The sequence below is a fragment of the Rhinatrema bivittatum genome, chromosome 5 (assembly GCF_901001135.1).
Source record: "Rhinatrema bivittatum chromosome 5, aRhiBiv1.1, whole genome shotgun sequence".
NCBI lineage: Eukaryota > Metazoa > Chordata > Amphibia > Gymnophiona > Rhinatrematidae > Rhinatrema > Rhinatrema bivittatum.
The window spans coordinates 340442490-340455979 of record NC_042619.1 but is presented as its reverse complement, the minus strand read 5'-3'; the positions used below and the strand labels follow the sequence as shown (position 1 = coordinate 340455979).

General features: G+C 47.3%; 1 protein-coding gene across 1 annotated transcript in view; it reads left to right on the top strand.

The window, feature by feature from the left end:
• The window catches only part of LOC115092958 (E3 ubiquitin-protein ligase HERC2-like), a 2733734-nt gene that overhangs the window by 1441397 nt on the left and 1278847 nt on the right, over positions 1-13490 (top strand). Inside the window, 1 exon segment of the mRNA XM_029604466.1 lies at positions 7627-7738. Within this exon segment, the coding sequence (XP_029460326.1) occupies positions 7627-7738 (112 nt within the window).

The window sequence follows — 13490 nt, the reverse complement described above, 5'->3', positions numbered from 1 at the left end:
TAAATCTAACTGCACTAGTTTTCTGCAGTTACATTTAATCGGATATTCAGCTGCACATTTTACCGGTTAAATGTGGATGAATATTTAAAATTAACTGGTTATTGTTAACTGAATAACTTTGTTTTGCTGCCAATGAATATCAACCCAACAGTGAGTTGCAAATATATATATTATTTTTTAGTCATAGCTATAGAAAAATTGAGTTTTCTGCATCAGGAAATAAATAGAACTGTTTCTTCAAGTACCAGCAGGATAGCATTCGCTACAAGAGAATAATGTCATCGGCGGAGCCCAGCACAAATCTCTTCTTTAAAAACATCTATACTGTTATTCATGCTCTTACTGAACATATGTGACATGATCCAGGTTTTCACTATTTCATGGTACTGCCTCTGTTGCGGTCCCGACCGCCTCCCCCATGTTCGGGGTCGGGTCCGCTTACCTCCACTCCGGTCCACAAGAAGACCCGCCAAGGTCCCGGTCCGGTGGGCCGCATGGCCGCAGCTCCGCCACGTGGAGAACACCGTCCAGGCCGCCAGAAGCTCCGCCCCTCTCTTTGCCTCGCGCGCGAGGAAGGCCCTTATGTGCGTCCAGCATCCGGAAGTACGGGACAGCCCCCTAGCTGACGTCACACCCCGGGCCTGCATTTAACCAGCGTCCAGACTCCTAGTAGACGCCTTGCAATGAGGTTCCTTGAATGCTAGTTGCCTTCTGGACTTTGCTGGTTCCTGGTTCCGTTCTCGTTCCTGCTTCCGTGACTTTCTCGATTGTCTTCCTGATTCTCGACCCCGGTCTGCTTCAGTACTCTGCCAGTCTGCCGCCTGCCTCGATCCCAGTCTGCTTCAGTACTCTGCCAGCTTGCCGCCAGCCACGACCCCAGTCTGCTTCAGCACCCTGCCAGCTTGCCGCCAGCCACGACCTCGGTCTGCCTCAGCACTCTGCCAGCTTGACGCCAGCCACGACCTCGGTTTGCTTCAGAACTCTGCCTACTGGCTGCCGGGCCTGTCCTTGGCCCGCTTCCGAACTCTGTTTGCCTGTTACCTGTCTTGACCCGGTCCGGCTTCAGTACGCTATTGGCTAGCAGCCTGTCTACCCCAGGCCTGCTTCTGGACTTGCTTGCTGATCTCTGCCTATCCTGGGCCTGCTTCTGCCATACCCTCTGCGGCCCACCTTCAGCCTAAGTCCCAAGGGCCCGGATCCCTACGGGCTCCTCCCGGGGGGATTCTGGGTCCCGGGTGAAGCCGTGCCAGACCCATAGACTCCGCCTCCCGGTCTGCCTTAGGAAGCCTCCTTGCAGTCCGGCCCAAGGGTCCACTGTATCACTACCACAGTAAACACAACAGCCTCAGTCTGATTTTGTCTGCTGTTCTCCATAGATGTGTTTCTCTTCAGTCAGTGATTTTGGCATTCATTTGCAGCATTTTCTGTCACGTGGACTTCCTCAGTCAGGATCTTTTGACTGCTCCTGGCCCTTTTAGTGTTCATCGTTTTTTGTTATTTTGAAGCTTTTTTGTCTTCATGAGCTGTCAGTCTAGATTTTTATTTTTAACCCTCAATGTGTTGTGAACCCCAGCCGTGGGCAGCCGTGGCTGGGTCCCCCCTTACCTGCTTCCCCTCTTCGGTTCTCTCTGCGGCATTCTCCTTGCGCGCAGGGCCTTCCCGTGGCGTTCTCCCCATGAGGGAGACGCCACCAAATTCCTCCTCCAGGCCCTGCCCCTTAAGTGCGCACATGCGCAATGGGCAAGAATTTAAAGGGTCCGTGGCGGGAAACCTCGGCCCTGTCCCCGAAGATGACATCAGACGCCCGGGCTATTTAAGCCCAGCTTGGATCTCTGTTCCCTGCCTTGGCAACATGTCAACTCTCTGAGTATCTAGTTGCTGTTCCTGCGTTCTCCAGTTCCTGTGTGTGTTCCTGTCCCAGCTCCGCTCCTGACTCCGTGTTCCTGTCCCAGCTCCGCTCCTTACTCCGTGTTCCTGTTCTAGCTCCGCTTCTGATTCTGTGTTCCTGCCTTGCTCTGCTCCCGAGTTCCTGGTCCTGCTCCAGTTCCTACTTCGACTTGTCTCCCTGGTTTGACTTCGGCTTGGCTTCTGGTTCTCTCTCTGTCTCTCTGCTGCCCGTTCTGACCTTTGGCTCGTCCTCTGACTTCGCTAGTCATCAGCCTGCCCCGACATCTGGCATGGATCTCTGTCTCGCACGGCTGCCGCCGTGCCACGACCTCTGGACGTCTTCATCTCTCCCACGCTTCTGCCTGCATCGACCCAGACTGTTCCTTGAATTTTTCGTTGCCAGGAGACCCTCGCCTAAGTCCTGCCGACCCCGGCAGCCAAGGGCTCAACCTGCGGGAAACGAGGGCTCGTATAGCTGAAGGTCCTGCCTGGTCTCCTGGTCCAGTACCGCCTTCCGGCTATGAGTCCTGCTGTAGGCCTTCCTCCAGCGGATCCATCCAGCACTCTAGCCAGTCCAAGAGTCCACGTTCAATGTGCATTGTGGCTTTAATGTTTTTATTTGTCATGATTGTGTTGTCTGATTTTGTATCATTGATTTTTATGACAGTGTCTGAGAAACGTTATTAGCAACTTCAACGGTTTGTGCACTACAGTTACATGATGTTTATTATAGACTTCATGATGATTGAATACATTTCTTTGGATCAAATATGACATCTTGTTTTGTGCCACCCTTTCGGAGGCCATCCCACAGGACACACAGATTTCAGAGAGAACAGCATGAATGTTTCTTCAATCTGGCCACAAAGTCCAATATGCCTGCACTGGCATCACTATTAGTGGACCTAGGAGCTTTTTCATCTGCTGGCAGTGCATCAACATCTGTGGTGCATCTCCTCATACCCAGTGCAATAAAAGGGTTCTGTTGCATCATTTCCAAGATGAGAGTACTGAATATTTACACTGGGTGAGGGCTGGGAAACATCAATATCATTCCACATTGATGCATGATGCCTAGACCAGAAAGATACTACTGGTAGCTGCAGTGCATCTAGCCAAGCAGCCTTGTCAAAAGAGCCAGTCACCCTTCAGAAACAGTATCAGATGGATCATTCTTCAGGGTACAATGCCACTGAGCCATTGAACCTGAGTCAATGGAGGGTGAATTGGTTTGCCCATGGTCACAAGGAGTGGCAACAGGATTTGAACCCTGATTTGTAGCCCACTGTTCTAACCACTAGGCTACATCTGGTGATCTAGGAAGAGCTGTCCTTTCTTTCTGAAACCTATGCATTAGTGATCTTTGAGGAGGATTTGGAGAAGAGGATATATGAGAAAATTGCATGCTATCTGGCTGACTCCGATACTTTAGCATCAAGTGCATCGGCAGTGATGCCGATGATAGTGGATCAGGTCCTCAAATCCTTCTGAACACAGAGCAGTATCAAATTGGTTACAGTGCTTCTAGTAGGAGCATTGGCAATGATGTCAATTGCAATAAGTGCTTCAAAGGATGCATCAGGAAGGAAGCTTCACCAATACTCTTCAGTGCCTTGGAGCCTAGGCGATGCCAACAATGGAGTCCTCCAGTGGGCATGAGTAGCAAGATTGTGCACTCTGACTCCTTCACTGGTAGTAATTTCTGGATTGCATTCTAAGTTTTTGGGCTATTCTTATATTTTTGACGATTTCTGTGTTAAGATGTGTACAGGCCTTCCTTTGGATTCCTCTCCTTCACAGGCGAGGAATAGATATTGTTTGTTATATTTCTCCTTATCATATTTTTTGTGGGTAATGGTGAAAGTTATTTCAGTTGATTTGGAGGTAGGAGGAGAGCTCAGGACACCAATGTTTGGCCTCTTAAAGTACCTCAATGTCCCTAAGAAACTGGAGGCAGTGCCTGTTCACCAGATCTTACTGAATGCACAGATGAGATTGTGAAAGTCTCCCCTCTCCACACACATTAACAAGAAGATGGACACAAAAGTATTGTGCTGAGAAAATTCTCGAATTTGGAAAGCCCCAGTTTCAACACTGTCCATTTAGTCAAAGTTTTTCTCAAAAAGACCAATAGATCATTGTTTGTGATTCTCAATACTGCTGGGGCAGGATTTCCAGATGTGGTTCTTCATGATGAGGATCTATACTCCCGAGCCTCTGAACATCCCTGAACCTCTGCATAGATTGTAATTTATGGCATTCAGTTCTTTGTGACTATGCTTCTCTCAGACATCTCAGTAAGGTAATAAAATACATTTGAACTATTCAGAAGATACAGAAACTTTATAGTTAGTATACTGATGTCCAGTTCATATAGCATAGAATAAGATATAAGTACAGACAGATTACTGCTCTTGAATTGCTTTTTGTTAAAACAGCAGCAGATCGCTAGGTACTGCAGAGGGACTTTTGAGACTAGGAGACTAGGCAAGTAAATGGCAGATGAAATTTAATGTGGAAAAGTGCAAAGCGATGCACATAGAGAAACATAATCTGAACTACTGGTACATACACAGTGTTGGGATCAATGATGGGAGTCACCACCCAGAAAAAGGGCCTCAGAGTCCTTGTGGACAATCAGTGGCCATAGTAAGGGGGGATGTGGAGGTGTGGTCTGCCCTGGGTGACAGCCAGCAGGGAGTGTGCCATTGAGAGGAAGGTCAGCATCTGCAAGCGGAGCCCATCTCTTTTGCGGCTGAAGTGGATGGAAGCCTAGTTGGCAAAGAGTGGAGCCCATCCAGTTTGCGGCAGAAGATGGAGTTGCCAGTGGGCCACGGGCCACAAGCGGAGCCAATCTCTCTCACAGCTGAAGTTGAATGGAAAGACCTAATAGGCCATGAGCAAAGCCCATCCTGCTTGCAGCCAAAGTGGAAGGAGGCCTGATAAGCTATGAGCAGAGCCCATCCCGCTCATGGCTGAAGGCAAACAGGTTGCAGCCAAGAAGCAGTGAACAGCTGACATTGATGTGGCTTGTGAGGATGTGTGTGCACAGAATGACAGGCAAAGGAGGGTGTGTATATGTGTGATTAGGAGTCTGTGACCCTGAGTGAGGGTGTGTGAGAGCTAGGGATTTTGTGAGGGTATGTGAGAAGAAGCCCATGTGAAGGGGTGTATGTGAGTGAGTGAGAGAGAAAGAGCCTATATGTAGGGTTGTGTGTGAGTAGAAGAGAGAGAAGGAGCCTGTGTGAGTGTCTGTGTGCCAGAGAGATAGAGCCTATGAGAGGGGGAGGGAGTCTGTGAGGGTGTATGTGTATGTGCAAGAAAGAGAGGGAGCCTGTTTGAGGGTGTGCGTGTGATTGAGAGGGCCAACGGAGCCTGTGTAAATGGGTGGGTGTATGCGAGAGAGAGGGGGAGCCTGTGTGAGAGTGTGTGTTTTAGTGTGAGAGAGGGAGTTTGTGTGAAGAGGTGTGTGTATGTGAGGGAGAGACAATTGGAGAAATGTGCAGGGGTGTATGAAAATGTGTGCAAGAGAGAGAGGGAGCCTGTGTGAGATCACGGGGGTGGGGGGGGGGAAGGAGGAGGAGAGAAGTGAACCTTGGGGGGATGCATAAGGAAGTATCCACCCCTGGTGCCAATACTTTAGGTATGCCACAGTGGACAATACCTTGAAATCCTCAGCTCAGTGGGCAATTAGGCTCAAAAAAGGATATAGAAAGGGGGGGGGGGGGGGGGGGGGGGAGGAGTCAATATGGTAGCATGAGCACCATGAACCTTTGCTAACCAGCATAATATGTGGTTATTTCCATGTTTCTTCACTTAGATGTCTTTGAAAAGGAAGAGGATAGTAAGAGTTTCCCCTTGCTTCTTCCTGGTCAGTGCTCCATTGTAGAGTTTGTGGTGCCTGGTGTTGGAGAGACAATGGAAGTCCCTATAGGTGATCCCAGTGGAGAAGAACAATGTTCGCCGGGGGAAGAGGTGTTGTTTAGCCTCTTTTTATGGTTGATTACTGCTGGCACTCTGGAATTCCCCCATATTGGCAGCTGCAGTGCTAGATATTGACGTCAACGTGAAGGAGCCCTTACTGGAGGGAGCTGCCATCCAGGAAGGCTGTGTAGCTTTGACATTAGCAGCATGCAAATGTTTGGATTTTGCGGGGCCCAGCCCAGTTAAGCTGCAGGAGATGCATTCGCTGAGTGTAGCGGAAGTGTCCCCTCCTGTTTTTGCAGGAGTTACCTTGTTTTCTGTGGAGTCGGAGACTGCCCACTTGAGGCCTTATGGGTTCTTGATGGCGAACTTTGCTGTTTTACTTATAGCCTGCTCAGTTAAGGTAAATGATATTTCTACCAGACTGGGGTCTTTATCTCGATATACATTTAGACAATCTCAAGAACAGAATGAGAAGATCAACATACTGGAAGATGAAGCTAAACAGTTAAAATCAGTTAATGTTATGATTTTTAAAGAATGTGAAAGTTTGTCTTGAAGAGTGGAATATATAGAAAACAATTTGAGGTATTTAAATCTACGAGTGACTTTAAGGAAATTTTTGCTTGAATTTTTACGTTTCCTTAGATAAAATTCTTGCATTTAATAAAATAAGTTTTTTGCCATTCCACACTGCTAAAAAACAGGAAGGAATTACCCACTCTTCTTTGGATTTTGAGAACCTGACAGCAATGCTGTAATCATACACTCAGGAAGTTCTTGAAAGTGCAATATTAGTTTTTTATATGAATGGGATCTTAGCTTTATAATGAGATGTTATTTTCAGAATTTGAATGTTTCCTTTCTTGGTCAGGTAGTTAAGATTTCCCCTAACATGGCAAGGATTACCCAAGAAAGAAGAAAAGGCTTTCTAGCCTTTCACCAGGAAGTCAAGGCTCTCAGGGCCTCCTCCTTACTGAGGTATCCATGCAAATGTATAATTAAACTCAGGGCTGACTGTTTCATTTTTTTCATACCAGAATAACTTCATACGTTTCTAGATTCTAAACAGCTAGTTGGCCGTCAATCAATGGGAGCAAGTTAGACCATATATATGTATTAGCAGCAGGATTTCATGCTAATTGTTATTCTTGATATGATGATTCTTTTTTATCTCCTCTTAATTGATCTTCCCCCTTTCTTTTTGTGGTCTTCATGGAGATTGACTTTCTTTATGAGATAAAATGTCTCTCTTCATTTCATTTGTAATTTTCCTTTTGAAATCTCATTTGTTTCTGTGCAAAGTGCATTCTTTGTAATTCAATGATAATTAAATAAATATAAATAATAATAATAATTAAAAAAGGAAATATAATGTTAGGCTTTATTCAAAAAGGCATGGAGAATAAAACAGAAAATATAATATTGCCTCTCTATTGAGAGCCATAGTGCAACCACACCTTGAATATTGTGTGCAGTTCTGGTCACCTCATCTCTAAAAAGACATAGTGGAACTAGAAAAGGTGTAGAGAAGGGTAACAAAAAAGTGTTTTCTGAGGACAGCAGAATACAAGTCCACACAAGCCATCCAACTTCCTTTAGGAGTTGGTTTCTATTTAAAGCTTAGTTTAGACCTGAATGGTGCAATGGCAATGACACAAGTCTTTGGCACATGCTATGTAAGAGCATGAATTAAGCTCTAGAAGCATCTAAAGAAGAGATACAGCTCAGGCTTCATTGATAGCATCACCAACTTATGTGGATTAGTATCTATCTGTTACATGTAAGCAGCTTTCTGTTATGTTCTTTTTGTAGTCTTATGAGGAAGAAAGCTGCAGGTCTGGAATCAGCTGCTACAATAAGGACCAAAGTTTTTGTATGGGGGCTGAATGACAAAGATCAACTGGGAGGGCTCAAAGGTTCCAAGGTATTCTTTTTCATTTGTTTCCCTTTTAAGTACCCTAAATAAAGATATCTTGTCTTTTTATCTTGACCAAATGTGATGTTTTAATATAAAATTCTAGCTTTTTCTGATCGATATATAAATATTATTTTCCATGTGTGTATTTAAGTATAATGTTTAATGTTTTAAAATATACTATAAGAATATATGCTTGAGGCCGTTCAACAACTTTTGTGTACTTTTAAGCCCACAATCTCATCCCTCAGAAGGAAGAGCAACCCTCTCAAAGCCTTGATGGTGTTTGTTTTTTTTTTTTACAACTCCCGGTCTCAAGAAGCCTGTTCCTACCTCCTAGCACTGGGCCCAGGCCGCAGTCCTATCTTTGGCCATACCTGGAGGTTGCCACCGCAGTCCTGCCGCATCTGGCTCGGCCCAGGACTGCTCCTTGCTCTCCCCTCCAAGGTGGAGGGGTGCCGCCGCTTCAACCTACGCGTGGGCCGCTCCCAGCCGCAGCAAGGGAATGATGCCATGCCCATACCGTCGCAGCTGCCCTGCTTGGTCGCTGCTCATAGGCACGCGCGTGCGTGCCACTGGCCGGGATTTAAAGGGGCCTTAGTGGGAAAAGCTCCCACGGCCCCTAGTGATAACGTTTCCAGCCTTGAGTATATAAGGCAAGCTCTGACAGTCAGAGCTTCTCTTGGCAACAGGTCTCCTCCATCTTGTTTGCTCGAGTTCCAGAGTTGCTGTTCCTGATCCTGTTCCTGCAACCATCTCTGGCTCCTGATTCTGCTCTGGATCTCCTCGTTCCAGTTCCCGCTTGTCCCTTGCTTCCTCAAACGGACCTCCTCCTGCCTGATGTCTGGGCCAGATCTAACCATGCATTCTGCTGCCTACCTCTGGACCGGACCTGACTATGCATTCTGTTGTCTGCCTCTGACCCCTGGACTAGGCCTGTCCACCCTCTCCACCACGCGCTTGGCCCACTGGACTGGATCTGGCTCTGCTTTTAGCTTTGGCCTCAGGCCTCTCTCTTCTGGCTGCCACCGTGCTCTCTCGCCAGTTCCCTGGGATCATCCACGCAGAGGCCCACCTAAAACCAGCCGGCCCCTGTACCCAAGGGCTCAACCTGCAGGGAATGTGGACTGGTAGTGGCGAAGCTCCAGCTGGCTTCTGCTTCCCATCCGACCCTCGCCAACATCACCTCATGCCAAGGGTCCATGAACGCAACAGTTTTTGAGGCCAGAGGCAGTTTGTAAAACACAAAAGAGAAAACATGGTCTAGACAAGGTCATCATAAACTTCAAAACTGTTATTATTAATTACACTCCCCCTTTTTCATAGCAATGTTTAAATGACAGCAGATGAAAAACAAAATGGCTCATCCAGTCTATCCGGTTGAGATTTTCTCATTTGGGTAGATGCACATATAAATTCCCATCCCAACACCAATTGCCCCCCATCCCCATCTCTTTTTCCTGACTTTTCAGCCATCTTCCCCCCATTGCCTTCATATCTGTCCTAAGCATGTCCAAAACCTGTTGCAGTGATGGACTACACCACCTTTTACTAGTACACCATTTCAGGTCTTGTTATTCTCAACTTTGGTTCTTTGAAGACCAGTTTAGTTTAGTTTTGCTTATTTTCTCTTGATTTACCACAAAATCATTTCAATACATAAAAGCTGTTTACATTAAAAAAGGATAAAAATTACAGAAACATACTAATAGTAGTAGATAAATGTAAATGTAAAACATAACCTGACAAAAGCCATAAAGTATATCATAATGGCAAAACAGCAATAGTAAAAAAACAGTAGTAAATCTCTCATTTTAAGGCTGCTTTGCTTAAGACATGATGGTACTTTTTTTTTTTTTGCAAAGATAGTCAAGTTATTTAAAAGAGTTTCATATGCTCATCAAGACTGGCTTCTGATTCCTCAAGAAAAAAAATTCAGCAACACCTTTAGAGTGTATACTCCTATTCTCACAGGATAAGCAGGATGGTAGTCCTCACATATGGGTGACATCACCGGATGGAGACCAATCATGGAACACTTTTGTCAAAGTTTCTAGAACTTTGACTGGCACCTACTGGGCATGCCCAGCAATGCACTGACCCTGCATCCCTTCAGTCTCTTTTTTTCTGTGCAGCAGTAGCCACGCGGGTTAAGGAGCTCTCTTGAGATTCCTGATAGGAATTTTCCTCATGGAACTTCTTTCAAAATTTTCAAAAATTCTACCCCATAGGTGTCCCCCTATCGATATATGTACTCCGCAGTCGAAAGGTAAGGTTTTACCCTCGCTTGCAGTCGATTCCCGTCGAGTTTTCCCTTTGGGGCCTACTGGCCATCGACCGCACTGCGGCTAAATTTTTGTCGAAGCCATGGCGTCAGGTTTCGTCGGCACCCCGATTGACCTTGCACAATGTCCATCACAGACTCACATAGAGTTTGTGTATTGTGCTTGGGTCCAACCATGGTACCCTAACTTGCACCAAATGTGCCCAAATGACGCCGAAGAGCCGTAAAGCCCATTTGGAGAAGATGGAGTTTCTTTTTCATTCAAAACTCCTGACTCCATCTACCGCTTCGACTTTGTCTTAGCCGGTGCCATCGACCTCTCGTCAGCAATGGGACACCGGTGCCGCCCGACTGGCATCGACTACTCCGAAGGTGTAGACTTCCTCCTCTTCGCCTCAGGAGAAGGATCGAGGAGAACATCGTGAGAAACACCAGCATCGGACGGCTTAGTCTGCCGAACCAGGCAAATCCTTGGCATCAGCATCGACAGAGCTATCGACAAAGAAATCCCATCCAGAGAAGACCTCCTCCTCCTCTGCGACCATGTCACCGAGGCATTCCCCACCTTCATTGGTGCAGGGAGCCGCAACACTACTTTCACCAGTGGACCCTCCTTCTACGCCATTGCTGCCTCCTATTCTAGTGCCGGGGTTCCACGCCCCAGGCTTCCGTGAGGAATTGGATCGGATGATTCAAGAGGCCATCGGTTAAAGCACTGCAGGGCTTCCAGCCTCCATTGATGCCGATACTGGTGCCCGAGCCGGTCACCAATCCGATTCCCATGGTGCTTGCACTGCTACTGAGTAGATTGGCTTCGTTGCTAGGTGCCCTTCCACCGCTGGAACTGAAAACACCGGTATATCCTCTTCCTTCGATACCGATTCCTGTTTCATTAGACGACAAAGAAACACAGATACCCATACTGCCATTTGGAATTCTGCCACCGACTCATCCATCGATGTTGCCGGTGCCGTCGGTGCCACCTCCGATGCCATCGATGCCTAGGCCTGGTCCTTCGGGATTAACACCATTTCTCCCTTCTGAAGATCCTAAGGGAGCTGGTGATCAACCTTATGATCCTTGGACTGATGATGCTTCCCAGGATACCGATGATCTACCTTCAGAGCCCTCCCCTCCTGAAGAGAGAAGGCGTTCTCCTCCAGAGGATCTGTCCTTTATTAACTTAATTAAAGAAATGTCTGAAACAATTCCATTTCAGCTTCAAACAGAAGAAGATTCAAGGCACAAGGTGCTGGAAGTACTTTAGTTTATTGATGCTCCTAAGAAAATCATGGCAATTCCCATTCATGAAATCCTAATTGACCTGCTAAAGAGGAATTGGTAGCATCCAGGTTCAGTTCCACCTGTCAACCTTAAGACAGATGCCACCTATCTTGTGCAGTCAGCTCCTGGGTTTCAAAGATCACAACTGGATCATCACTCTGTGGTTGTGGAATCAGCCCAGAAAAAGGCACGACGTTCCAAACCTCATTCCTCCGTACCTCCAGGAAAGGAACAGAAATCCCTAGATGCTTTTGGCAGATGGGTTTTTCATGGTTCAATGCTTATATCTTGCTTTGCTTCCTATCAGTTGTACATGACCCAGTATAACAGAAACCTTTTCAAGAAGATACAGGATTTCTCTGAATCTTTACCTGACCAATTCCAGGATGAGCGTAATGCTCTAGCTCAAAAAGGCCTGGATGCTGGCAAGCATGAGGTCCGTACTGCATACGACATATTTGATACTGCCTCTAGGGTGTCCGCAGCAGGGATTAGTGCAAGAAAGTGGGCCTGGTTGAAATCCTCCAACCTCAGATCAGAGGTACAGGACAGGTTGGCTGACCTGCCATGTGCTGGGGATAATCTCTTCGGAGACAAGATTCAGGAGACTGTGGCACAGGTCAAGGACCACCATGAAACGCTGCGTCAACTTTCTTCAGTGCCAGCTGAGTTCTCGTCCACCTCCAAGAGAACATTCAGGTGGGACGCTAAGTGACCAGCCTACAAACCAAGAAGGTATTATCCTCCGGCTTCCCGAGGTCGCTCTTCCAAGCCTTATCAAAAAGGTCAGTCCAGGCAGTCCCGACCTCAGAAGACACAACCTTCTCCTCAGCCAGGTCCAGCTTCAGGGTTTTGACTCCTTCCTGGAGAGCATAGGCCAACCTCCTCTTCCATCGGTACCGGTTGGCGGTCGTTTGTGCCACTTCACCAACACTTGGCTCACAGTCACCACCGATCAGTGGATATTTGCGGTAGTCACTCAGGGTTACCACCTCAACTTCCTGACTGTACCGGCGGACTCCGCACCTCGGCTGATGATGGGGATCGTCCGACCACTCCTTCTGGAACAGGAGGTCTCAACCCTCCTCCAGTCCCGGGCAATAGAACCAGTGTCCCTCTCCCATCAGGGACAGGGATTCTATTCCCGGTATTTCCTCATCCCCAAAAAGTCAGGTGGCATTCGTCCAATTCTGGACCTTCGCGCCCTAAACAAGTATCTACAAAGAGAGAAGTTCAAGATGGTAATCTTGGGTTCACTACTTCCTCTTCTACAAAAAGGAGATTGGCTGTGCTCTCTAGATCTCCAGGACTCATACACACACATCTCAATTATTCCATCTCATCTTAAATTCCTGCGATTCCTGGTCGGCCCTCATCAGTTCCAGTACCGTGTACTGCCATTCGGCCTAGCGTCCGCTCCATGAGTATTCACCAAGTGCCTCGTAGTAGTCGCAGCCTCCCTCGGGAGTCAGGGTGTCCATGTCTATCCTTATCTCAATGATTGGTTGATAAGGGCTCCTACTCAACAAGCTGCATTGGCGTCCTTGCGTCTCACTCTCCATACCCTGATCTCCCTAGGGTTTCTAATCAACTATCCTCAAATCCAAGATAGTTCCATCCCAGACCCTATCCTTTATAGGGGCCGACCTAAACACTATACAGGCGAAAGCCTTCCTACCTCAGGATCGGGCTTTCACCCTGGCCACTCTGGCGCATCATTTACAGACTCAAGTATCCTCAACTGCTCATCACTTCCTCATACTGCTGGGTCACATGGCGTCCGCGGTGCATGTCACTCCAATGGCCCGCCTAGCCATGAGAGTTATGCAGTGGACCTTAAAATCCCAGTGGGTTCAGGCTTGTCAACCAATGTCCAGCATTGTTCACATTACCACACAGCTCCAACTATCGCTGGCCTGGTGGATGCAACACTCCAATTTACTTCAAGGCCTTCCATTTCAGGCTATAGAACCTCAAATTACCTTGACATCAGGTGCCTCCAACCTAGGGTGGGGTGCTCATGTCGGCGACCTGCAGACTCAGGGAACCTGGTCTCCAGGGGAAGCCAAACACCAGATACATTTCCTGGAGCTTCGAGCAATCAGATATGCCCTCAGACTTTCAGGATTCCCTTTCAAACAAAGCCATCCTGATTCAAACCGACAGTCAGGTGGCTATGTGGTACATCAACAA